General features: G+C 41.4%; 1 protein-coding gene across 7 annotated transcripts in view; it reads left to right on the top strand.

Moving 5' to 3' along the window:
- The window catches only part of AHI1 (Abelson helper integration site 1), a 185851-nt gene that overhangs the window by 141872 nt on the left and 16322 nt on the right, over positions 1 to 27657 (top strand). For 5 of the 7 annotated variants that reach the window (XM_042848183.2, XM_008176745.4, XM_065588699.1 and 2 more), the window contains 3 exons: positions 7369 to 7434; positions 13757 to 13919; positions 15351 to 15454. In XM_042848183.2, the coding sequence (XP_042704117.2) occupies positions 7369 to 7434; positions 13757 to 13919; positions 15351 to 15454 (333 nt within the window). The remainder of the gene's footprint in view (positions 1 to 7368; positions 7435 to 13756; positions 13920 to 15350; positions 15455 to 27657) is intronic. The other 2 variants (XM_008176763.4, XM_042848185.2) reach the window with 2 other exon arrangements.

The raw sequence follows: 27657 nt of genomic DNA, 5'->3' as shown, positions 1-27657 counted from the left end.
GATGTGGAGCTATCCCCATGTGGACCTGTTCACGATGCGGAGCAACAGAAAGTGTCAGCTGTTCTGCTCCTTTCAGAACCACAGCCATGGAGGATGCCTTTCACCTACCGTGGATGAGTCGCCTGCTATATGTGTTCCTGCCCTAAGGTCCTCCTCAAGATCCAGCGGGACAGGGCTTCAGTCATCCTCATAACACCAGTGTGGCCCCGACAGCACTGGTTCACCACGCTGCTGAACCTATCAGTGGACAGGCCAGTGGCCCTTCCTATGCTCACAGATCTCGTCACACAGGATCACGGCCAAGTACAATATCCCAACCTGGAGTCCCTCCACCGCATGGCATGGAAACTCCATGGCTGAACCAGCTTGAACTGCAGTGCTCGGACTCTGTTAGGGAAGTTCTGTTGGGGAGCAGGAAGCCCTCCACTCACACAACGTACCTGGAGAAGTGGAAGTGTTTCTCCATTTGGTCCCTACAGAAAGGTATCTCCCCGCAGCAAGCCTCTATTCCCCTTGTGCTAGACTACCTCTTGTACCTGAAGCAACGGGGGTTGGTGATATCATCGGTTAAGGTACACCTAGCAGCCATCTTGGCCTTCCACCCAGGAGTGGTGGGCAGGTCAGTCTTTAGCAATCCCATAGTGGGCTGATTTCTTAAGGGCTTGGATAGGCTTAACCCCCAGGTGAGGCAGCCCGTTCCTCAGTGGGATCTTAACCTGGTCCTTTCCGACTCATGGGTCCTCCTTTTGAGCCCCTGGCAACCTTCGCCTTAGCCTACCTTTTCTGGAAAGTGGCCTTTCTGGTGGCCATAATCTTGACTAGAAGGTCTCCAAGCTCACAGCCCTGACTTCCGAGCCCCCCTACACGGTCTTTTACATGGACAAGGTGCAGCTACGCTCTCACTGAGCATTCCTACCCAAGGTAGTATCCCAATGTCACGTTAACCAGGACATATTTCTACCAGTATTCTTTACTAAATCTCATGCCAGCAACAAAGAGTGGACACTCCATTCCCTGGATGTAAGGCGTGCCCTAGCCTTCTACATTGAATGCACAAAGCCATTTCGTAAATTATCACCGCTTTTTATTGCAATTGCCGAGAGGATGAACGGGCTTCCCATCTCGTCCCAGCAGTGCATGCACACACACCTGTTGGAATGGACTTGAGCAACACATCTCAAAGAACAACAGTTACAAAAGGTAGGTAACCATCTTTTTTTCCTGGCAGAAACTCTGGGGGAAAAAAATTTAAAGGACTTCTAAGATGGGGACACACAAGTGGGAGTTATTGATGCCAATTTCCCTTGGCCTCTTGGGTCATCTTGAAAGGAGACTGGTTGCTCTTCCACTCAGCAAAAATGCAGATAGTCCAGTCACCCAGCAAGACATCCAAGGCCTGATTTTCCTCTTGCTTACATAGGTGTGAAATAGGAGTTAGCATCATCGTAGTTATCAGAAATATGCAGTGTAAAGCAAGCATTGTATAAAAGTGGAGAATCAGGCGCCAGATTCCAGACTGTGAAAGATACAGGTAAAGAATAATTTCACTATATTTTTCTCTTTGGATGTGAATTTCTGTGGCATGTTGGATGTGTAATTTGATTACTCGGGTTAAGTAATTGGTTGTGCATTGCCTGTATTGCAAGACTGCTACTTTTGATACCTCCTTAGGCTACTTCTCTTTTGCATCTGCTCCTTGTACTTTGAGAGATTACAGGTTTAAGGGTGTCTTACTTTTCTTCTGGCTCCTCCTATGGCTCGGGATCACCTCAGACACAAACATACACCTAGCATGAGGGTACTGGCTCCTTACTCAAGAGAATGTCCCTGTGTGTTGTACATAAGGAGTGTATAGGTACCTGTGGAATGCAGAAAATTTACTATATTTGGAACTTAGTAAATTGATACTGTTTCACAAAATCTGGCATGAAAAATATAATACAAATTGGTTTAGATTGCTATACTCTTGTATACCAAAAACAGATTAAAAAAAATAAGGGATGTTTTGATAGAAAAGAGTTGGGGGAGGGAGTGTTCGGCAGTGTTGGCAATTCTCGTTATTTTATCTTATGTCTTGCAATATTTGCCTAGGCTTCAGGATCCATATGATTATGTTAAAATCACAATTTTCATTTTTTTTTAAAGTAAGTTTCTAGCCCTCATGGTTATGGAGAAAAATTGGAAAATGTGACTTGCATGCATCCTAAAGTCTCAGCAATCTCAAGTAAAATAAAAAGAACCCAAAATGTATTGTGTGTTTTTTTTTAATCTCATGATTTTTAAGCCAATATCAAAACGTGATGAGGAGTGTGACTCATAGTTTTTAAATGCTTGAGGGTTAGCAATACTGTCGGTGGGATACTGAGGGACTGGTGTTAGAACCAGCCTTATTTTACATCTGTTAATGTAGGAGAGGGAGTGAATAGCATAGTAACGCAATTTGCAGATGGTACTCAAAGTAGTCTAGAGATCAGAAACATGGGTAGAAAATAACAAAAATTATCATCTGTTTTGAAAAATACTAGCTTATTACACCTGAGGAAAAGTAATCTTAAATGCACATACTGAGTGGGAGGTAGAAATCTAGGAAGTATCATAACCATCTGAAGGAACTGCAGCAGTAGTAGTGGAGAAATACCCAGCTTGGGCACCTGTTCCATCTTCAGGGTCTAGGAAGAGAAACCTTCCCCTAATCCTCAGATACATGGGCCTCAGCTACGCTCCCCTTCTCCAGTTATATGGTCTAAGGGAGGCAGAGTAGGACCTCGCAGGGGAGAGGCAAGGACTTCCCAGGAAACAAGCTGCTAGAGTGGGCTAAGTGGGATCCTTTGTCCCTCTTCATCCTAAAAATCTTGACACCTCCTAGATAGCCATGTCACCAACAGACTCCAACATTATTTTCTGTCTGCTAACTGCTTGCTTGCCTCAACATACTCCCACCCTTCTACCTTATAGTCCATCAGCCACCAGCATTTGTTCTTTCTGCCCTCCATTCTTCCCTCCCTCTTCTTTCCTTTCACCATTTCCTCTTATCTTCTGCACCTCAGTGTCCTCCTTATGCTTCCTTGCTCCTTCTTATTCATTTCCCCTCTCCATAATTAAAACAAAGAGAAAAGGTTGGAACTAATGAGACACCTTCTCCCATCACTAGAGCTCATCATCACCCTTAACACTTTTCCTGTGTGTAGCAGCCCTTTTCCTGACTCTTCAGCTGATTTTTGAATCTTTAGACCATAAGCTCTTCCTATATGTTTGTGCAAATCCCAATATATTTGGACACCACAATATAATATATATTTGTGCTACCACAATATCCATAATAAGTAATAATGCTAAAAAAGATCTAGACCTGATAGCAAATTAGATTTAAATTTGAAGTGCAGTAAGGCTGCAAAAAAATCAGTTCCATTTTAGGATGACATCATGGAGCAGAGAAGTACTAATTCTTTTCTATTTGGCTCTGATGCTACCACATCTGGAATACTGTGTTTGGTTCTGGGTATCATATTACCAGAAAACTACTGACAAATACAAAAATATCAAAGCTAATGGGGGTCTGACATAGAAGAAAAGATTAAGAATGGTGTATATACAGCTTGACTAAGTGGTGACAAAGTAGAGGTCATAATTGTCTACAAATATTTGAAGAGTGTAGATACCAAAGAAAATTGAGTTAGAGTGGCACAGAGGTATAACTAGAAGTCATGGGATGAAATTAAGAAAGGGTGACTATCTGGCAAAACTTTCTGACTGAAATTTTTGTAGACTGTGGAATAGGCTCCTAAGAACACTGATGTGTAATCCCCATCATTTCAGAATTTAAAATGTCACTGTGCAAAACACTAGAATATGTACAGTAGGGAACAAATTCTGCATTAGCAGGGAGAAGAACTGGATGATCTAATGGAGTGGTTTTCAACCCATGGTCTGTGGACCTCTGGCAGTCCCACAGACTATGTCTAAGACTTCCAAAAAGGTCCGCACCTCAATTCAAAATTTTTGGGGGGTCCGCAGATGAAAAAAGCTTGAAAACCACTGATCTAATGTGTTTTCTACCTCTAACTTCTGTGATTCCATGATTTTACTGACCATGTGCTCAATGTAGTTTTCTTGGTTTTAGGAATAAAGCAGTAGAGCCTGGTTTTGCAACCTGGGGGGAGGGAAAATGGGTCACTGGTGCCCCCCACTACAGCCTGAGTCCCCCAGAGCCCCTTCCTCCAGTTCCTACCTTACCCTCCCTGCTGGTGAGCCCAAAGCCCTCGAGGGATGGGTCTGTCCTGCTTCCCAGTTCCTGGCACCGAGAGGAGCCAATGCCACATGAGCCGCTGGCAGATAAGGGCCTAGTTACTGGCACATGGCATGATGCAGAGTAGGACCCAGGTGCCAACCAGCCAGGCCAGACTAGGGCACTCTCCCCACCCCCAGCTACATTTTAAAAAGAAGGGGGCATGGCACCCCCTTTTAAAAAGTATGGGAGGGGGAATAGCCCTGTGGCCCCCGTATCTCCAGTGCCTAAGAATAAAATAGAGTGCTGGTTCTAGGATTGACTGAGCCCTGGTGCAAGAATGGGAAGTAGGGTGTATGCAAAACAATTGAAAAGGCATCACACATATGCCTAATGGCCGCCAGAAAGTTTGGTTGTCATTTGGCAAGTGCCTCTTTTTTTTTTCCCCTCGATCTGCTGGGCAGAATTCAATTTTAGAATACACTGTGATTGGTCAGGTAAGCTAGGGTCTGATGAAGTACTAATACTTATGGGTCTTGAAATCCAACCAACTGGTACATCTATGGGGGTTCTTCCATGGAAGGGCTTAAATATTCACAAAGCCTTTGTTCAGCTAAGGTTAATGTGGCAAAAGTTAGCTTTTTCATCCTGTCTCTCTCAGGTGGGCTGACTCCTAGTGTGCTAGCTCCAACTCCTCTGAACGCATCCATCCTACACTCCAAAAATAGCAATATCATGGAATCTGAATACAACATGGTTGAATTGTTTTCACTTTACAGCAAGGAGGAGATGTGTTAAGAATCATGCTAGAGCCAGATATGTCCAAGGCTTTAGGACAATTCTGAAAAAATTATGTTTTAGTGACACTGTGAAAAGGAGTCATGCTTTAAAAGTATTGAAGGAGCCAGTTATATCTCCATGGTATACTTTTGAAATTTAGATGGGAGCTTAAGTGTACTGGGGAAATTACTTATTCACCGCAGCAGACCCTATCCTGCTACCAAGCCCTGTGTTTGGAGCATGCAGCTGTGGTCATAACTCTGCTTGAACTCTCACTCTGTCAGCTCTTGGATGGGATCTGTACACACGCTGTCACGTATACCATTTAAAAATATACCGCATACTCCTTCAAGTGGAAACTCCTTGGGTTCATGTTGTAATAAAAGTTTAGCACAATATCGGAGTACATTCAAAATATTCTGGGGGGTGGCTCATGGCTTTGAGAATATTATTTCCTAACAGCTCACCTAACTATAAGGAGAACTTGATGAGACCTTCTATAGAATACAAATACCTTACAAAAAAGAGAGAGAAACATTCAATATTGTAATGGGGGCTATATAAGTTCCTTAACTAGTTACCTAGATAATATTAATAATAATCCTGATGAATCATTGTTGAGCAACAACTCCCACCCTCCAGGCTAAGCACACTGCCTTCAGAGTTCTTCCTGCTCAGAGAATGAAAGATGAGGAATAGGCTGAAACCTGCATGGCTGTGTTAACTACCAGTATGCCATTTACAAGCCGCTTAAACTGTACTGTAATACAGATGTGATGTGTTCACAGCCTGTATATTTATCAGATGAGATTTAAAGGTTTATTACTCTGTGTGTACTCTACAAAAATTCAGTAGCACTTTGGTTGTATGAATAGATATGCTAGTAAAATGTAAGAATGGATTGCAGCTATTTGCTTTGATGCTTTATTAATGTATGGTTAATCTGGGAAACGCCATATTGCATATTATATATTGCATCTCATAAATGAGCTGGAGATGAGTTTAGAGAAGCTTAAGTTTCATGGTTACCAAGTATCCTTCTCCTAGATGAGTTAAAACTAGTCATCATGTGAAAGTGCCTTATACTTGTGCAGGGAGAGGAATGCAGGTCACTTGAGATTTTAGAGGAGACCACAAATTCTGCTCTCCTTGCTGAAGATTGCTATAATGATGGTCCTTTGAAAAATACATGGTGATGGCCTAATAGAAATAGTACTGGGAAAATAAAAGCAGCATCAAATTTAAGATGTGCATTCATTTGTTTGGAAAAAAAAGTTAAAAGATCTTTTTTTTAAGAGACAGGGAAAGAGAAAAAGTTATAGGTGCTGAAAACATTTGAAGTGAGTGTGAGATGGAAGAAATAGAGGTTGAATGAGATTTCTCATAAATTTTAAACTGGTTTATAATTTAGGACAATCTGCTGTGGGTGAAAAACATCACTTCCAAATGCCCATAGTTGATTCTCCCATTAAAATATCTTAGTCCCTTTTACCCTGGTTACCTGCTGGTGTACATGTGCACAATGTTTTTATTCTGAGTTGTAGTATGCACTCTTCAGCACGCAAAAAATCCAGGAGAATCTGTTTTCTCCTTTAATAAATTAGGCAATTGACACCTTCGCTATTTCAGTAGCGCTGACAAATGCCTTGTATCCGTTCAGTTACTATGAGGGAGCTGCTTTCAGTATAATGGAGAAAAATAGTTTTTTCATAATTATTCAATTCTAAAGCTACCGTCAGTGAATGCTTCTAAATTTGGAGAAACCTGCCAAAGGTTTGTAGTTCTGCTACTTGAATTATATCAAACTTTCCAGGTACTGGCACATCCAAATTTAAGCACACTTGTAGCATTGCTAAAATGTTAGTTATATCTAATATTCCATTTATTTCAGTGAAATGATAATGAATAATGGCAGCAAAGTACTGTTAAGAACCAGCAGTGAAAAGGTTGTTTGTTTCAAGTCAACCAAAAATGAGCCATTATATTAAAAAAAAAAATCAGTTTCAGCATAATAATCAGAGGTGAAATTCACTGCATGATCTCCATGAACTGCCATTGTGTAGTTTGTAATGCAGGCAAGCTCAGAATGAGTACTCATTAACAGACTTTTTTCTTACCATAAGGAGTTATCTTTAGTGGGGTGCATATAGCAAAGGAGTTTTAATTAAATCTTCTCCTAAATAACTTTTAATCAATACTGCTGGGAATATTATCCAATATCACTTGTATTTTGCCTTGGGAAAACAAAAATTAATATTTATTACAGTACACTGTTGTGTTTACAGTATATGACAAGTGTTCATTTTGAAAACTATCCTTACCAAAATATTGCATGCTAATGTTAAAATAATTTCTTCTTTTAGAGTGATGACCTTCTGGTTACATCAAGTATGAGAGGAGCAAATAATTCTACACCAGTGCAAGAGATAGTACGTATTATGCAATTGTTTATTGTTTCAATACCTGCCACACTGTATGTATAATTTTGGAAATGTTAATCTACACCACCACTATCACTCCTCCTTCTCTGACTGTTTTGTAAATCTAGCCCTTTAAAAATGCCTGGAAAACAAACATTTTGGCTGAGGGACATGGGGGTTTTTTTGTTTGTTTGTTTTACCCAGAACATATTTTTTGATTTCCTGAAAGTTTTTGGAATTTTGGGGTCTGGTTCATAATTTTTTTTTTTGCTAGCGAACCAAAAAATCAGTTATTTGCCCAGCTCTAATTCAGATATCTCTAATGGGATAATGAAAATAATGGTAACTTCCACTTTTATTTTTAATCAGTGATTCCCTAATTTCCCTAAACCAATCACAATTCAAGGTATAATGGTACCTACATTTTTGATTTGTCTTGCTTTTCTTTTAAGCGTGTTGCAAGTTTGTCAAGTCATTAGATTTTTGTAATTTTTTTCAGATATTGAACAACCATTAAACATTTTACTATAAGATATTGCAAAAATACACAGCACTTTCTGTTCTGCCTTTCATTTTGTGCATTCTGTTGAATATTTACCTCAAGTTATGTTCCTTTTACCTTAAGTGACCTATTGATTTTCACAGTATTATCTCCAAGAAGTCCTTGCATTTCTCAATTAGTTGGTATTCTGAGAGCACCCCTTGCTGGATGTGATCGTGTAAGCTGCATCCATCTAAATTTTACACTGGCAGTGTTGGTTTTGATCATATTATTGCTTTTCCTGATGTGGAGAGGAGACGTATAATTGAGAGGGAGGTATTCAGTTACTCGGTTTCTTTGGTCCTTTAGGGCATGTCTACACTACGAAATTAGGTTGATTTTTATAGAAGTCGATCTTTAGCAACTGATTTTATACGTCGATCGTGCATGTCTCCACTAAGCGCATTAGGTCAATGGAGTGAGTCCTCAATACCGTTGCTAGCATCGTCTCACAAGTGGTGCACTGTGAGTAGCCATCCCACAGTCCCCACTGCCCATTGGAATTCTCGGTTAAGCTTCCAATGCCTGATGGGGCAAAAACATTGTTGCAGGTGGTTTTGGGTACATGTCATCAGTCTCCCTCCCTTCCTTCCTCCCTGAAAGCAACAGCAAACAATCATTTCGCGCCTTTTTTCCTGGGTTATCCGTGCAGATACCATAGCACGGCAAGCATGGAGCCCGCTCAGCTGTACGCTGCTTTTGTGAGCATTGCAAACACCTCGCGCATTATTCTGCAGTATGTGCAGAGCCTAGCTAGGAGCCGCCAGCACGAGGAAGATTGTGAGGAGGACATGGACACAGACGTTCCTGAAAGCACAGGATGTGGCAGTTAGGATATCACGGCGGCATTGGGGCATGTTGATAGAGTGGAACGCCGATTCTGGGCCCAGCAAACAAGCACAGGCTCGCATAGTGTTGCAGGTATGGGATGATTCCTAGTGGCTGTGAAACTTTCGCATGCATAAGGCCACTTTCATGGAACTTTGTGAGTTGCTTTCCCCCGCCCTGAAGCGCAGGAATACCAAGATGAGACCTGCCCTGACAGTTGAGAAGCAAGTGGAAGCTTGCAATGCCTGACTGCTACCGGTCAGTCAGGAATCAATTCAGAGTGGGCAAATCTACCGTGGGGGCTGCTGTGATCCAAGTAGCCAGGGCAATCAATACCCTTCTGCTAAGAAGGGTAGTGACTCTGGGAAATGTGCAGGGCATAGTGGATGGCTTTGCTGCAATGAGGTTCCCTAACTGTGGTGGGGCAATAGATGGAATGCAGATCCCTATCTTGGCACCGGACCACCTTGCCAAAGAGTACATAAACTGCAAGGGGTACTTCTCAATGGTGTTGCGAGGACTGGTGGATCACAAGGGCTGTTTCACCGACATCAACGTGGGATGGTCAGGAAAGGTGCATGACGCTCGCATCTTTCAGAACTCGGGGCTGTTCGGAAAGCTGCAAGAAGGGACTTTCTTCCCAGGGTATGTCTACACTACCCGCCAGATCGGCAGGTAGCGATCAATCTATCGGGGATCGATTTATCATGTGTAGTGTAGACGCGATAAATCGATCCCCGATCGCTCTCCCGTTGACTGCTGAACTCCAGCTCGGCGAGAGGTGGAAGCAAAGTTGACGGGGGAGCCGTTGAAATCGACCCCGCACCGTGAGGATGCTTGATAAGTCGAAATAAGATACGTCGACTGCAGCTACGCTATTCTTGTAGCTGAAGTTGTGTATCTTAGGTCGATCCCACCTCCCCCCCCCCCCCCCCCCCCCCACTCCCCCAGTGTAGACCAGGCCCCAGACTGGAAAATTACCGTTGGGGATGTTGAAATGCCAATAGTTATCCTTGGGGATCCAGTCTACCCCTTGCTCCCATGGCTCATGAAGCTATACACAGGCAGCCTGGACAGCAGTAAGGAGCAGTTCAGCTATAGGCTGAGCAAGTGCAGAATGGTGGTAGAATGTGCCTTTGTGCATTTAAAAGGGCGCTGGCGCAGTTTGCTGAGTAGGTTAGACCTCAGCAAAAGCAATATTCCCATTGTTATTGCTACTTGCTGTGTGCTCCATAATATCTGTGAGAGTAAGGGGGAGACGTTTATGGTGGGGTGGGAGGTTGAGGCAGATTGCCTGGCGGCCAATTTTCAACAGCCAGACACCGGGGCAATTAGAAGAGCACACCAAGGCGCGCTGCGCATCAGAGAGGCTTTGAAAAATAATTTCATGACTGACCAGGCTACGGTGTGATAGTTGTGTGTGTTTGTCCTTGATGCAAACCTGCCCCCTTTGGTGAATGTACTTCCCTGTAAGCCGATCCCCGTCCCCCCTTCGACCATAGCTGGCACAGGAAATAAAGTCCCTATTGTTCTGAATCCATTCATTATTTATTTATTAAAAAAAAAACTTGAGATCACTGGCAACACTGACTAGTAAAAGGAAGCCCAAGCGTACAAAGGGTTTGATAACGGGGTGGGGGAGGAGGGAAGGACAAGGCCACATTGCTTATTGTAGCCACACTACAAATCAAAGCTGTTTGAATGACAGCCTTCTGTTGCTTGGACCATCCCCTGGAGTTGAGTGGCTGGGTGCCCAAAGCCTTCCCTTCCCCCCTCCCCCATTCTTGGACGTCTGGGTGAGGAGGATATGGAACTTGGCGAGGATGGCAGGTGGTTACACAGTGGCTGCAGCAGAGGTCTGTAGTCTAGTTGCCTTTCCTGCAGCTCCACCAGATGCCTCATCATGTCTGTTTGCTCCCCCATTAGCCTCAGCATCTCCTCCTATGTGTTACAATCACGCTCACTGTATGCTTTCCTGGCCGCTGTCACCGAATACCTCCATGCATTCAGCTGTGCCCTATCAGGGCAGGAGGATTGCATGAGCTCTGAAAACATGTAATTGCAAGTGCGTTTTTTTCACCTTCTAATCTGTGATAACCTCAGGGACTGAGTTGATGCGGGGAGCATAGAAACATTTGCATCTGGAAAAAAGGGAGAGTAGAGTTTACAGAAGATACTTTTCTGAGAACAAAAGGGAGACTCTTTCACAGTGAATCAAGCAATTCACAGCAGACAGCACGTGTTTTAGGAACAAGGTTGCATTTTGCCTTTATATTGAGCGCCTGCCGGAATGGTGACACATCACACATGACTGGGCAACAGAATTCTGGGGATGTGGGGTTGGCTTCTTCTGCGTTCATAACGTGGGAATGGTTTCAAACTGCAGCACCCTCCTACCCCATAGCAACCAATGCCTGTTGTATTTGCCGTTTAAAAGGAGGGGCTGCGGTATTGGGGTGAATGTGCAGTACAGCCCTCCCCTCAGCATTGCTATCTCCGGGATGATCCCTTTTAGCCAAGCACAAACAGTCCAGCATGCCCAGGGTCTAATGTGTCGGGGATCACCAAACAGAGGGGATTACTGTTCCCTTACAAAACTTCCCCTATTTCAACCAGATGACCATGAATGATATCACTCTCCTGAGGCTGACACAGAAAGATAAAGACCGAATGTTGCATGAATGCGACCAAAACCCAGGACCTTTCACTGCCATGCTTTGTGCTGCAATGATTCCAGACCACTTGCTGCTGGCTTGGCGTGGTAAAGTGTCCTACCATGGAGGACGAAATAAGGCAGCCCTTCCCAGAAACCTTCTGCAAAAGCTTTCAGAGTACCTCCAGGAGAGCTTCATGGAGATGTTCCTGGAGGATTCCCGATGCATCCCCAGACACGTAAACAGACTTTTCCATTAGCTGTACTGGCCGCGAATGCATCCCAATTGTTCAGGGCAAATCAAACATTAAACACAATTGCTTTTAACCCCTGTAGTGTCGTTACAAATGTACACTCACCAGAGGTGCCTTCTCCGCTATCAGGGTCCGTGAACAATAGGCCCTGGGAGGATATTGGCTCCAGGGTGAGGAAAAGGTCCTGGCTGCTGGGGAGAATGGATTCTCCATTTGCTTGCTGCACATTCTTCCTCATCCACAAAATCCTCATCCGTGTTGCCTGAGGCTGCCATCTTCCAGGTGTCCATGGAGAGTGTTGGGGTACTGGTATGGTCCCCCCCAGAATGACATTCAGCTGATCATAGAAGCGGCATGTCTGGGGCTCTGACCCAGAGCAACCGTTTGCCTCCTTTGTCTTTTGGTAGGCTTGCCTGAGCTCCTTAATTTTCATGCGCACTGCTGTGCATCCCTGATGTAGCCTCTCTTCACCGTGCCCTGGGTGATTTTGGCATATATATCAGCATTTCTTCTGCTGGTTCAGAGTTCTGCCTGCACAGATTCTTCTCCCCATACAGCAATCAGATCCAGTGTCTCTCGTTCGATCCACGCTGAAGCTCATTTGCAATTCTGGGACTGCATGGTCACCTGTGCTGCTGAGCTCGCCACACTGACCAAACAGGAAATGAAATTCAAAAGTTCCCGGTACTTTTCCTGTGTATCTGGCTAGTGCATCAGAGTTGAAAGTGCTGTCCAGAGCGGTCACATTGGAACACTCTGGGATAGCTCTCGGAGGCCAATACCATCGAATTGCACAGCGCTACATCTACACTACCCCAAATTCAACCCAGGAAGGTCAGTTTTAGTGCTACTCGCCTCGTCAGGGAGGAGTACAGCAGTCGATTTTAAGAGCCCTTTAGGTCGGCGGACCGGGTTTGGTTGTGTAGACACATTCATTATAAAATCGACCTAATGTGGCTAAATTCAACCTAACCTCGTAGTGTAGACCAGGCCTTAGATATGTTAGTGGCAGCTAAGTGAAAGTTTGGATAGATTTCTGTCTAATAGTAGCTAAGCTGATCTTAATGCTTTGAGGCTGCCAAATCACAAAGTACCATGCTAAACTTACGAATATAGAAGCATTCCCTTTTCAATTTCTTTAATATCCCTGGTTGCTGTTTGTGATATACAGGTATGCTTTGGTGGCAAAAATAGTTTGTATAAAATATAACATAATTATGTCTTGGGGAGGGTGGAGATTCCTATCTGTTCAGACCTCTTCTATTGTTTTTACTCTTTTCTACTCTTTGTTGGTCAAAATGGGACAGAAATCACTCCCTGATCATATAGTTGTGGAAGCTAAATAAGAAATGATCCATGGTATTTTTATTTTCAGGGCAGTCGGAAAGGCTGTGATTGGTAGTTGTGTATTCTATGTATTATGAAAGATGGGAGAAGCCTATTAACATTTTTTCTAGTGGAAGTATTGATGCAGCAGTGCAGTATGTTTCAAAGACAAATGGTTTTATTATGTAGATAATATGTGGACCCAATGTACAAATGTTTATAACAGATATTTGTTTCAAAACAAAACATTACAAATAAATGAAAGGATCAGAATAAAGCTTCATAATGAAATTGTTCCATTGGAGTTTTCCATCTAGTAAAACAGTCACATTGTTGAAGTATTTATTCAAACATATATGTTTAGTGTGCACACACAGAATTGGATCTGAAAGTGGTGTAACAATTCTGAGAAAGTGAATGTACTAAGGGTTTTTTTTTTGTTTTGCTTAACAAGTCAATTGCTTATAAAACTAGCAGCTGCTGTTTTGAAGCTAATCTTAGTGTATTGAATGTTCTTAACCATTTCTACAATCCCACAGTCCTTTATCTTGCTTCTCCTGCTGCGTTCCCACCACCCCTGATCCCATTAGCAAAAATTGAGACAGCCTCAGCTTTTACCAAAGTGCAGCTTTGGTTTCAGCTGCTTTTCTGCAAGAGGAAGTGAATGTTGGGCTTTTTTCTCTGTGGCACAGTTGTGATAAAGATGTGGTGGTCTTATCTCTCTTTTAGGTAGTGGCTCTTTATGACTACACAGCGCATCGATCAGATGAGCTAACCATCCATCGCAGTGACATTATCCAAGTGTTATACAAAGATAATGATAACTGGTGGTTTGGCAGCCTAGCAAATGGACAGCAAGGCTATTTTCCAGCTAATTATGTGGCTGGTGAAAGTAAGTTTACTGCTCTCTTCCTGGTATACCGGTGTGGGTTTAACTGATGGTCCAAGATTTTACCATGCTATTCTGCTTTATTACTCTGAATACATATGTTTATACAATACACATGACATATCAAGAACTTACTGTGATGCAGAAATTATGTATAAAATAGCATGTTAACATGTAGTACTTTGTACTTTTCAAAAGTATCAACACTGCAGTCTCACGTTCCAGTTCACACAGTATCTTTGCAGTTACCAACCACCTCCTTCCTCACTCACCGCCTCCTCCCTCCCCCCCGCACACAACCACCTGGTTCACATAGTATCTTGGCAGCTCTTTGGGGCTCCCACAGCGTCGAGATAGTTCACAGGCATCTGAGACTTCTACTTGGTAATAGCTCCTGGACTCAGCCATCTCAGGCTCCTAAACATTAACTTACCTGTTGAAGTTACACAATCTTTCCCCACTCCAGTGGAGATGTCTCATTCCCCAATAATTCAGTTTCTTTCTAAGGATTTAAAAGAGGAATGCCAGTTAAAACAGCAGTCCCAGGTACAAACTCTGAATTTGCCACTTGGTCCTAACTATTAAAAACAACTTCTATAGAACACTGATGCAGCCTGAATCTCAAAACATAACTAAACTAAAAGCTGATTGTAGAACATAGGGAGCAGCCTAGGGAGCTCCTCTGGCATAGTGATGCACACAGTGCTGCTAGGGGTTCCCTATCGGTTCAGAACTTTCCAGTTATGGGATATCTGTCTGCTATGTGCTGGAAGCATGGATTCAAGGGTAGAAATCTACTGGGATTATCTCTTCAGAGAATAAGAATTACAGTTATCTATTTTTTCTTTTCTAAATAAGTGATGATACTGGTGTTTAGAACATTAGAAATTCCATAACCAGAACAGCCCAAAGGTTGATATCTGGGATCTAATCTTCAGCAGCAACCTTGACTGCTTGGGAAAGGTGAAAAATAAATCTCATAACAAACCTCGCGAGCTGTGCAAAATAACTTCAGGAGATCTGTCCTTACCTCATCTGGTGACCCTCTTATGTTGTTCTGTTGTATTATACATTACTAGCAGTGAGCATGGTACTTTTTGATAGCCTTTAAAATATAGTTGCTATAACCATACATGCTACTCTTTACTCATATAAATGTCTAATCCTTTTTTAATATTTGCTGAGCATTTATGATTGTAGTGGTCATAACTATGCTAAAGACTAGAGTTTATTGGAAAATTTTAATTAAAAAAAGGAAAAGTTCTAATGAAAAAAATTTGTGAAAAATATTTTCTGACTGGCAAAGCTAATGTCTCAGTGTTAACTAGATAATAATAATATCACTACCATTCACATTTTTATTAACTTCATTCTTGATTACATCATTTTCATGACAAACATAATGGTGAATTGAATCATGTGTTATATTTTTAGCTGAATATGAAAAGGAACAGTCTTCTGAATTAGTACCAGATTCTACTCCTCTTCTACACAGTGAACAAACAGAAGCAGAAGTAAGATATCCAGCGCCACATGGGGTAATTATTTGAAAGGAGGGGACCATAAGCTGTAGAATATGGATTTTAATTTTTCTGCTTTTTTTTTTTTATAAAATACAGAACGTTCAGAACCTTTCCCTAGGCAAACAACTGTGTTTTCAGATGGTGTTCAATGCAAATTTGTTGCCTAGATCCAGTTATATCTCCATGATTTGTCAATTAAATGCTGGGCCTGTTCCTGCTCTCTTTGAAGTCAATAGCAAAGCGTTATTGAAATGAATGACAAAGCTCCCATTTACTTCAAAGGGGGCAGGAACATAACCATAGGCACATAGATATTGAAGCATGAGTATGAAGATGAATTTATAGAGAACTATCCCCCTTAGTTACTTTTTAGATATCGGCATTCAGCTTTAGTCTTGGGCAACACAACATCCACAACACGTGTATATATAACTTCAAAATAAAACTCCTAGTTCTGTAAAATTTCTTATTTATCAAATGGCTTAGATAAAACCTAAGATATAACTGGTGGAAGAAGTTTTCAATCCATGAAATAATTTCCTAATTAGCATACACATTTGGTACCATAAAGCCTCTTCACCAAACAGAGCAATATGCCACATCCAAACCTTACTTGAGCAACAGACATTTTTATTCAAAAGGAGTTAAGTCCCTCCTGTCAGTCCCTGCTCCCTCCGGGTGATTTGGGAAGAGGAATCTACACTGACTTGGTCTATTACATTACATGTCTCATTTTGGGGAGTGAAGGACAGAGATGCAGGGAAATCCATAAACAGAGGCAGAATACTGTTTCTTTTGGTTCCGTCCTCTTTCTGCAGGTTCATCCCATTTTCTTAGTTCCAAAGAAACCTATTTTCTATTGAAAATATTTAACACATTTCTGAAATTTACATTTATAAAAGTAATTTTTAATCATTAAACCACTTTATAAGTAAAATAACTCCTTGTTGTTCACCAGTCAATATATAGATATCCTACCATAGAGGTGTATTAACGATCCTGCCTGTACCTCTTGATAAGCATTCCCAAGATGTATATACGACTGGCAAGTTCTCATCACGTTGTGCATCATTGCCTATATATCCCATTCTCTATTATATGTTTGATTCATTGTGGCATTCTTGTTTCCATGCTGTTGCACAATGTTGCAGCTTAACAAAGTGAATTCAGTGTGCAGAAACTAGAACAAAGGCACAAATACCTGTCCCAGCTCAAAGTAGAGAAAATGTATTGTATAAGAAGGGAACGAAATACCATGTTGGTTTATCACAGATAATAAGATATGGGAAGGATATGTGTAAAACAGACAGTGTGACTTTTGCATCTCCATACAATGTAAATTAGAACCTTTCAATAAGTGATACTCACATCCTCTGAAGAATGGATGAAAATTACAGTCTTAAACTATAGGATAATTTGTTAGCAAAAGTAAATGAATAGTGGAAACAAGTTCAGTGAATATTAGTAAGAATTTAAAAATGATTTTTGAATTGAACATGTTTGTAACCCTCTTTTGTTTGCTTCCACAAATGTTCAAGTAATCAAACTTCGCTAACAAATACTTACAAAAAAATAACTTTAACTTAGAATTTTCAAATATTTTTCCAACAAGAAGTTCAAGTTTTGTTTGATTGTAAGATTCAAAAATTTATACTGTATTGCTTAGTTAGATAAATCATCCAAACAAAGAAAATATCATGTAACTTATGTTACCAATATATTGCAAATTTTGAGATTCAGATATTCACGAAGAGCTGTTTAGAACCTCCTCATGTAGAAATAACATTTCATGTAGGGGAAGAGAGAGGTGAAATCTAACAAATTATTTATTATAAATTACTCACTCAGCTCTGCTGAACCCAACAATTATCATAAATCCACTTACTGAATATTTCTAATTACATTTTTGTAAAATTAATCAGTATATTGACCAGAAACAACAATACTGAAATATTTCTGTTGCTTCTTTACTTCATAGCTGTTCCGCTATAAGAATGTGTGAGAAACGCATAGCCAAAACAGTATTCCAAATGGCAAACATAAATTAAATACAAATGTATACTCTATTGTAAAGCATAGTGGCACAAATATAGTAAAAGGTATTATATGACTGAATGGTGAATAATTTCTGTTTATAGTCTAGACTAGCGTGGATTTTCCCAATATCTGCATTATCATTTTGTTGCTTAATTACACTGATAGACATTTGAAAACCTTAGCCCATTTCCACTATCTTCTTATTCCAGCTGTAGATAGCCTAATCAGATCATCAGTGTTACCTTTAGAGATTCTGTTTATGAAAGACACACACAAATTAGAAAGGGAAAGTTAGAGTTAGAGTTAATAAAGTTTATTTTTGTGTTTTGTCTTTTTTATCCAGAGTAAATCTAATTAGATTATTGAATAACAACAACCTTTTGGTATAGAAGTGAACATCAATCACAACCAATTTGTAACAAATAACCAACTTGGTAAAGGAGCACCACCCACAGTCTGAGGGGTCATTTACTTCTTTTTAAGACCATATTGTTTAAAGGAAACCATTTTCGTATCTTCCTAATAATTTCTTCTGTAGTAGCAGTTTCAATAATATTTCAGGGAGAAATATTTGTGTGTGTGTGTGTTTAATCTTTAGATTCTACTCCAAAATTAAATTTACCAAGCATGTAGAATAATGAACAGGGCATCATTGTGGACCATTCAGTGTGCAGTGATGGTCAAAAACAAACAAAATGTTAATGTGTGTGTGTGTATATATATATATAATATATATATGCTAAGAATGGGATAAAAATACAATATTGAGAATATTATAATACACCTCTACCCCGATATAATGCGACCCGATATAACACAAATTCGGATATAACGCGGTAAAGCAGTGCTCGGGGGGGGGGGGGGGGCTGCGCGCTCCAGCGGATCAAAGCAAGTTCGATATAACGCGGATTCACCTATAACACAGTAAGATTTTTTGGCTCCGGGGTAGAGGTGTACCGTTATATATCTGATGCCCTCCCTGGAACACTGCATTCCATTCTAGTCATCCTGACTCAAAAAAGATACAGCAGAGAGAAAAGAAGTTCAGAGATTTTAAAAATGGTTAAATGGAGAAAATTATGAGTTAGGAGATTGTGTAAACTGTTCAGAAAGTTGTTTGCATTGTTGTTGTTGCTGGGTTGGTCCCAGGAATATTTGAGAGGCAAGGTGGGTGAGGTAATGTCTTTTATTGGACTAACTTCTGTTGGTGAAACAAGCTTTCGAGTTTACATAGAGCTCTTCTTCAGGTCTGAGCTCAGTGTAAGCTCAAAAGAGGTAATAAAGGTAATAACACCGCTCTACTCCTACTCAAGATCCCCCCCATTTATGTATCCAAGGATTTCATTGGGCCTTTTAGCCACAGTGTTACTCTAGGCGAGCATATTCAGATGAGTATCTACCATGACCCCCAAATCTTTTTCAGAGTCACTGCTTCCCAGGATAGAGTCCCCCATCCTGTAAGTATGGCCTAAACCATCATACCTCAGGACATCAGCCAACCACTAACTAGGGAATCCTAGAAAGAAACATCCCTATGGGCAGGTTATGCATTAACTGTTGTTCCTGTAGTTTTTGCATGCTCTTCTGAAGCCTTTGGTAGTGACCACTGTCAGAGAGAGGATACTGGACTAGATTGACCACAGCTTGATGTCCTGAACTAGTATGGGAATCCCTGTGTAATAGCAAGTACACAGCAGTTATTCTGGCTACTTTTTTATTTTTTCCCCTAAACTTTCTAAAGAAGTCAATAAATATAGCATTTATTAGAGAAGATCAAATAGTGCCAATTATTTTTCATGGGAAATTTTGGGGGAAAATATCCTATGAATTTTACCCCAAAACAAATAAAAACAACGAACACCCAAACAAAAAACTACCACCATTATGTGAAAAATTTTGACATTTGAATATTTACTGAAATGTTTACATTAGTTTGATTTTTTTTTCACTGAAAACTAGAAAAATATGATCAAAACTTTTGGGGGGGGGGTTGGCCCCAAAAACACCTTATTTCAAAAATGTTTAGACAGAGTTTTGACCAACTCTACCCTTTATGTGCTTTTTGAGAAATGCTCAAATGTATAAATCAATTCTGATTACAAGTACTGTTAATATGAGAGCCATCATAAGTGTGATTGTTCTCTGATATTTTTAAGTCCTAACTGACTGATGGGTGCACCTTCAAAAAAAAGCAGGTGAAGATTAATGGGATTTGGGTCACACAGGATTCCACATATGGCTAAACCCTTCAAAAAAAAATACTACTGAGATGGTTTGGTTGCTGGCAAGAGACAGTTTAAATGTATTACAATCATCAATCTGAGCCCTAGAATTTTAGAATGAACTAATACAATCACATCAGTGGCAAAGAATGTTACTTCTTAAAGACCACTTTGGGTCCTGCAAATATGGACCATTTTGTTGCAGTCTTAGATCCACTTGTATTTTTTGGGAGGGTATCATGACTTTCTACTGTTCACTTTGTATAAATAATATAACAACTGGATGTAAAACTTTGTTCTCCTGCCTTTTGAATTACTTAACTCCTGAGCCACAAAATTAGCTCATATTCATCTTTACTTACAACATACATCTAACTGCCAATATAAAATCCTTTCAGAATTTTCCTGGCCTACGGTTACAGGGCTCTTTTTATTAAACAAAGTTTAAAATTTAGTTAGGAACCCCTTTTGTTATAAGCACTTGTGAACTTGCTCTGCTCTTGTGGGAGGAGAGGGGCAGTACTAATCATTCTCTAAATCTATGTTAGTGTTATTCTGAAAGTTAATTATGTGAGGTTGACCAGAGTTTAGGATAAGCACTCTTTATGTTTATAAATCTAAATAAACAAAAATAAATAATACTCTTCCCTTCACCACCACCAGAAGCAGGTATTCCCATCAACTCTCTAAGGCCCCAGTCTTGCAATTGAGTCCATGTGGGCTGACCCCTAAAGTCTCTGGGGCTCTTCATGGTGTAGGGTCCATCCTCCTGGGTGCATCAGGCCTCCTAATTGAGAGTGATTGGAAACATTATTCAAGACTATTTTGACATATTATGGCTGGAGTTTTTCAATGAATTTCATCCAAAATAGAATATAATCCTCCCTCCCTTGTGCCTTTTCTCAGCTGAACAAGGAAGTACCTCCATGACTTAACTTCATGGCCTTCTAACATTCATGTTTAAAGAGAACAAAAGATTTGGAAGTTCATGGAAGTTGTTTATGCATTTTGAAGAGCCAAAGAAGAGGCTGAAGCCCCACAAAAATGTGTTATTCAATCAGATCAGAATGTGTTTCAATAATGCCTATAATGCAAGGTCCAGCCTTGTCCAGTACTCTTAAAGTTCTGTTCTTCTAGAAGCAATGCCACCTCCTTGGCTGAGAGAGATTGTGCTTTCCTAGAATAGATCTGCAAAGCCTCTGAGTGATATTGCACACAAATTACCACTAGACATTGCCAATGACAGACACACCTCAGCAAATCCAGTTCTTGACAGAATAGCTACATCTCTTGTTCTTGGAAAAATAATTGTACTCTTTTCTGAAGGAAATGATACTAAGATCCATCCAGAGAGAACAGACATTTTTGTTACCTGTAAATGGTATTTCTCTGATGGACAAGATAAGACCCTAACACACTCCACCTTTTGTTTTTGATCTGTTATGACGCTATCTTTAGATATTCAGTTCTCTTGTCATGTTGAAATGTCTCTATTCAAAAGTAGCCACTGTTACTAAACATTTTAATTTGCACTTTTCCAGTTAGATTATTCACTCACTAGGTTTGAGTGGGGAAGGGGCACACTTTTCTCTCTAATCTGGTGTTTTCAATTGTTTTCTAACTGTACCTGAGAATTGAGCTACAGCAAGCTAAGGCCACTTCACTTCTGAATAATGTGCTGTAACTTATATGCATTGACTTCACACCTTTAGCTAATTTGCCTTAAGTCTCCTGAGTGTCTTCAAAAAAAAAAATGAGGAGTACTTGCGGCACCTCAGATGCCACAAAGAGACTAACAAATTTATTTGGGCATAAACTTTCGTAGACTAAAACCCACTTCATTGGCTGCATGCAGTGGAAAATACAGTAGGAAGATATATATACACAGAGAACATGAAAAAATGGGTGTTGCCATACCAACTCTAACAAGACTAATCCAGGTGGGCTATTATCAGCAGGAGAAAAGAAAACTTTTGTAGTGATAATCAGAATGGCCCATTTCAAACAGTTAACAAGAAGGTGTGACTAACAGTAGGGGAAAAATTAGCATGGGGAAATAGTTTTTACTTTGTGTAATGACCCATCCATTCCCAGTCTTTATTCAAGGCTAATTTAATGGTGTCCAGTTTGCAAATTAATTCCAATTCTGCAGTTTTTCGTTGGAGTCTGTTTTTGAAGGTTTTTTTTGTTGGAGAATTGCAACTTTTAGGTCTGTTATTGAGTATCCAGGGAGGTTGAAGTGTTCTCTGACTGGTTTTTGAACGTTCTAATTCTTGACGTCTGATTTGTGTCCATTTATTCTTCTGCATAGAGACTGTCTGGTTTGGCCAATGTACATGGCAGAGGAGCATTGCTGGCACATGATGGCATATATCACATTGGCAGATGTGCAGGTGAATGAGCCTCTGATAGTGTGGCTGATGTGATTAGGTCCTATGATGGTGTTCCTTGAATAGATATGTGGACAGAGTTGACAACAGGCTTTGTTGCAAGGATAGGTTCCTGGGTTAGTGTTTTTGTTGTGTGGTGTGTGGTTGCTGGTGAGTATTTGCTCCAGGTTGGGGGGCTGTCTGTAAGCGAGAACTGGCCTGTCTCCCAAGATCTGTGAGAGTGAGGGATTGTGGGTTGTAGATCCTTGATGATGCGCTGGAGAGGTTTTAGTTGGGGGCTGAGGGTGACGGCTAGTGGTGTTCTGTTACTTTCTTTTTTGGGTCTGAAACCCTGAAACCTGAGTGTCTTCATGTAGACATGGCCTTAATATATTCCATTACCTAATTCTTTGTGCTTGCATCCTACAATGCTAGTTGAGTCACAACAGGAAACTGCATCTGGCTTTAGTTAGGGAGGGTACCGTGAAAAGGTGCCACTTACAGATGGTGTGAAACTGATAAGCACTCACTGTTAAGTGTTGAGACCATGAAGTCTACGCAGCCTGATCCTCACCATCTTTAAGTCCCTCATTTTATGAGGAGAGATGAAAGAAAAGAAAAGCTACTGCAGGGCTTGGATGGCAGTACCAAGAGCAGACAGGAACAGGCCAGCTTCTCCTTCCCTCCCCATTGCTTGCCTCCTGGGCCCTTGCAGCCTCTTACTGAACAGGGCTGAACTATTTTGTGGAGATTTTTTCTGCAGATCTACAACCAGATGAGAAATGACTTGGAGCTGTGACCCCCAGGCTGACAGAAGCTACTGTAACCCATTTCATTCCAGTCAGGAATGTCTTGCTTCCCTGCCTCTTAAATTGTAAATGCTATGGCATTCATAGCTGGACAATCTAAGTGCTAACTTAGGGTTGGCACTGAACAAAACCTCATCATAAAAATATCTTTTACAGGGACGAAAAAAATTGAGTTCCACATCTCCACTGTGTTTGAAGCCCTGTGCTTTACTAGATATACAAAACTGAACTGATAGTTTCAGAAATATATATGCCAGGGTAAGTCTAATTTAAAAACATCAGCTGTCTATACAAATAATTTTGGGCCATACTACATCCCAATAAAGAGACCAGAGGGACAAGAAAACTCCACAAGATTCACCTTACAGAGTTCCCTGCCAATTGTCCATTCAATGGGGAAGTGTTTGAAGAGGCCCAAAATGGAGAGAAATAAGGCAGAATTAGCAGGAAGTGGTGGCATGGACTCCTCCCAACCTTGTCTCCAAAACTCATGACAGCATTTTCCACAGGAGCCATCTACTTGCTTCTAGGCAGAAAGAATATATTGCCATGGAGAGAAAAACTTCTTCCCCTTCCAAGCAGGCATGGAGGGATCTGCACTCAGAGGACCCACACACACACTTAGATCTCTGGGAGATGATCTAGGTCACAATCTGCAACTCATAAAACTTAAATTGTAGTTTAGGGGAGGAAGGGATGGTCTTATAATTGAGTATAGGTTTGTGAGCCAGGAGACCTAGGTCCTCTATTTAAGTCCGTGCTATGGGCTTTCTGTGTGACCTTGGGAAAGTATCTTACTTCTGTTGCCCCACCTGCATTATTAACAATAATACCTACCATAGAGGTGTTATGAGGCTAATTAGATTGGAAAGCATTTTTGATCCTGGAATGGAAGGTGTTATAGAAATGCAAAGTATTTTTTATTATTATTCCATCATACTAGACTGGGGGTGATCTCTCCTAGTGAACAAATGGCCACATCATTAAATTAAAAAGTAAATAAAAGGAAAAAATATCCCTTTACAGTTGGCACTAATTGGCAGTCCTATTGGCAATCTCTGTCAATAGGCAAAGGATTAAATGGGCACAGAGGCACTGGTTGAGGGAGGGCAGAATGAGGGAACTTGCTGTCTGTATCATATGGTATGTGTTCTGTGGATAGAAAAACTTCAAACACCTGTGTTAGCAATCTGACATCAAGAAAATCCCAGCCCCAGCAATTGCAAATTAGTCATTTGATTGTTGGTATCTGGATTGCCTTGATCACTAATACTAAGTATGGTAGAACGTTGGACACAATGAGTCTCAATAGACTTCAAGTTATGAAGGAAAATTGCCTTTAATGGCCTATGATGAATGAAGGTAGTCTTTCTTATAGTCAGGACTGGTAGCACCACCTATTATTAAGGTTGCCTAAAACTTCCCAATGAACTTAATAGGCAGCAGATTTAAAACAAAAATAAACAAGTACTTCATCACACAATGCACAGTCAACCTGTGGAATTCATTGCCAGGAGATGTTGTGAAGGCCAAAAGTATAACTGATTTCAAAAAAGAGGTTAGATAAGTTAAGCAGGATAGGTACATCAATGGCTATTAGCCAAGATGGTCAGGAACACAATCCCATGCACTGGATGCCCCTGAACCTCTGACTGCCAGAAACTGGGACTAGAAAACAAGGGATGGATTACTAATAATTGCCCTGTTCTCTTTATAAACCCACTGAAGCATCTAGCACTGGCAACTGTCAGAAGCCAGGATACTGGGCTAGATGACAATTGGTCTGACCCAGTATAGCCATTATTATGTTCCCATTATAAAACCTTGTTTTCAGTTGTTTATGACTTTGCCAAACGTTAGCTATTTGGGTTGAAATTTTCCATGCTCGATGTCTGCTTCAGGCTGATATATATAAAAATATTTTACTTCAACCAAAACAGTTCAGTTATTTCTGACAACAAGGAGAACGAGACTAAGGGAAAATATATTATTTTGCCCATGTTAAAAATTGCTGAGTAGAGACTTGCTAGAGCTTAACAGATAAAACCTCAGATGATTCCATCTTCACTGAGTATGCTTGAGCCTCTCACATATTGTAGTGCTGACCAGACTGTGCATGCGCTATCCCCACAGAGCAACAGAGAATACACTCCAGCCCAGGGCTATGGAGGCTTAGAAGGACTTTCCCTGTAATGGCCACTCCCAGTTGTTCTGACCTAGGGTGGGGTTGAGCACTGGAGCTGAAAAGCATCCTGTGCTCTCAGTGACCCCCTGCTGGCACCCAGGCAGTGAGAAAAAGAAAGCTGTCTGATTCAAATATAGAGGGGACAAAAGCCAAACTGGGGGAGGGAGGAAATAGTTTGGGACAAGAAGTCTGATAAGACTGGGACAGAATCATAGGATTAGAAGGGACCACAAGGGTATCTAATACAACCCCCTGCCAAAATACAGGATTTGTTGTGTCTGAACCATCCAAGATAGATGGCTCCAGCCTCCTTTTGAAAACCTCCAATGAAGCAGCTTCCACAACCTCCCGAGGCAGTCTGTTCCATTGCCCTACTGTTCTTACAGTTAGGAAGTTTTTCCTGAGATTTAATCTAAATCTGCTATGCTGTAGTTTGAGCCCTTTGTCCTGCCCTCTGTGGCAAGAGAGAACAACTTTTTTCCATCTTTTTAGGGCAGTCTTTCCAGTATTTGGAAACCACTATCATACCTAGCCTCTGTTTGTCAGAGGATGGGGATGGACAGCAGGAGAGAGATCACTTGATCATTACTTGTTAGGTTCACTCCCTCTGGAGCACCTGGCATTGGCCACTGTCGGTAGACAGGATATTGGGCTGGATGGACCTTTGGTCTGACCCAGTATGGCCTTTCTTATGTCCTTCCTCAATTTCCTCTTTTCCAAACGAAACATACCCAGTTCCTTCAGCCTTTGCTCATATAGCTTGTATTCCATCCCTTTGATCATCTTTGTCGTTCACGTCTGGATCCTTTCCAGTTTCTCCACATCCTTTCTATACACTGCTGACCAAAACTGGACACGTTAATTCATCTGATGTCTAACCAGCACTGAGTAGAGTGGTATTATCACTTCCCGTGACTTGCATGCTGTTAATGCACCATAAAATTGCATTTGCTTTTTTTGCAACAGCATCACATTGCTGACTCATGTTGAGGTTGTGATCCACCACAATTCCCAGATCGTTCTCAGCAATGCTGCTGCCAAGCCAGTTAGCCCGCATTCTGTATTTGTGCATTTGGTTTTTCTCCCCTAAGTCTAGCACCCTACATTTGTGTTTGTTAAATTTCATTTTGCTGTCTATAGCCCAGTTCTCCAACTTATCAAGATCCCTGTGAATTTTAGCTCTCTCCTCGAAAGTGTTGACAACTCTTCTAGCTTTGTGTCATCTGCAAATTTGATCAGTAGGGATCTGGCCTGCATTCCATGTTCCTAGATGATTGGGGGAGAGAAACAGTGATTTAGATTTGGCGGTCAGGCAGTGGACTGGGAGCTGGAGGGTCGACTGGGACTGGCTGGGCAAAGAGACTGTGAGCCAAGGAGGGAGCAGCTGGGACTGGAAGCTGTGTTGGGGGAGACTGGGAGCTAGTGAAGGAAATGGGGGTAGGACCAAGAGCTATTTGGCTTTTGGCGGGGATAGGAGGAACACTCATGCCAGATGAGGAGATCAGAGTTGGATCTGGAGAGAGGTGAAGACTGGGAAGGCCTGGAGAAGAAGACTTGGACTAGGAACCAGTTGTGGAAGGGAGGTGGTGGCAGGGGAAGGAGAATCTGATAAGGAGCTGTAGTATGGGGGCAGAACTGTCGCAGACTGGGCAAAGAGACTGAGACATGGAGTCAGGGGAGGGGAAAGTCTGAGATTAGATGAGGAGCCCAGGGCGGAAGACTGGGCATGGAAGCCAGTAGGGGGAGAGGAGCCACAGATTGGATGAGGAGCCAAGAGGGGGGAAATGGGGCTGCTGGGCAAGGAGACTTGCACTGGGGTGGGATGAGAGACCTGAGGAGTGGAGAGTGGGACAAGGTGCCAGGTATGGAGAAGAGAGAGAGACTGGGACAAGGACAGGTTGGAGGGGACAGGACAGAAGAAATCAAGCTTTGGGACAGGACAGAAGAAATCAAGCTTTGGGGAAACAGGCAGAAGAATCTGTGCCCCCTATAGGATGTTGCCCCTACAGAGCCTGGAATGGAACCTAAGATCCCTGAGTCTGTCTTCCTCTGCTCTCAGGAACTATCTGTGAAACCCATTGGCAAAATGTGTGTCTTATCCCGCTCTAGTGCTGGTCTCCATAAAAGATGACACCGTAGTGCTGCTATCAGTTACACCCTTAGCTGAAGTGGCAGAAGCCTTTGCTCTGTATCTAAATGTCCCAAACCTGCTGATGAACTCCAGGAGTGTTATTATGATACCATATGATGGAATTTGTTTTTCAGTTTGTGTACATACTCATATTGGTAGCCTATGCCATATTCCATGCCGCCACATCTTCACTGCTATTTTTTACCTGCACACACCAGCACGGAACCTCATTAATTTCTCATGAACAACAGGGAGACTGATTAGATTACTCAGCTTTGAAAGCATTTTGTGGAGACAGTAATGAAGTCTTTAATTACATGAGGTTAGTTAGACTTCAGTTGTATGCAAGGTATTGGAACAAATTTTGAAAGAGAAAATAGTTAAGAACATACAGGTATGTGAGATAAAATACAAAATGGTTTTACGAAAGGTAGATCATGCCAGACCAGCCTGATCTCTTTCTTT

This window comes from Chrysemys picta, chromosome 3 (assembly GCF_011386835.1).
Source record: "Chrysemys picta bellii isolate R12L10 chromosome 3, ASM1138683v2, whole genome shotgun sequence".
Lineage (NCBI taxonomy): Eukaryota > Metazoa > Chordata > Testudines > Emydidae > Chrysemys > Chrysemys picta.
Note: the sequence above shows the minus strand (reverse complement) of the source record. Positions and strands in the feature narration are given on the sequence as shown.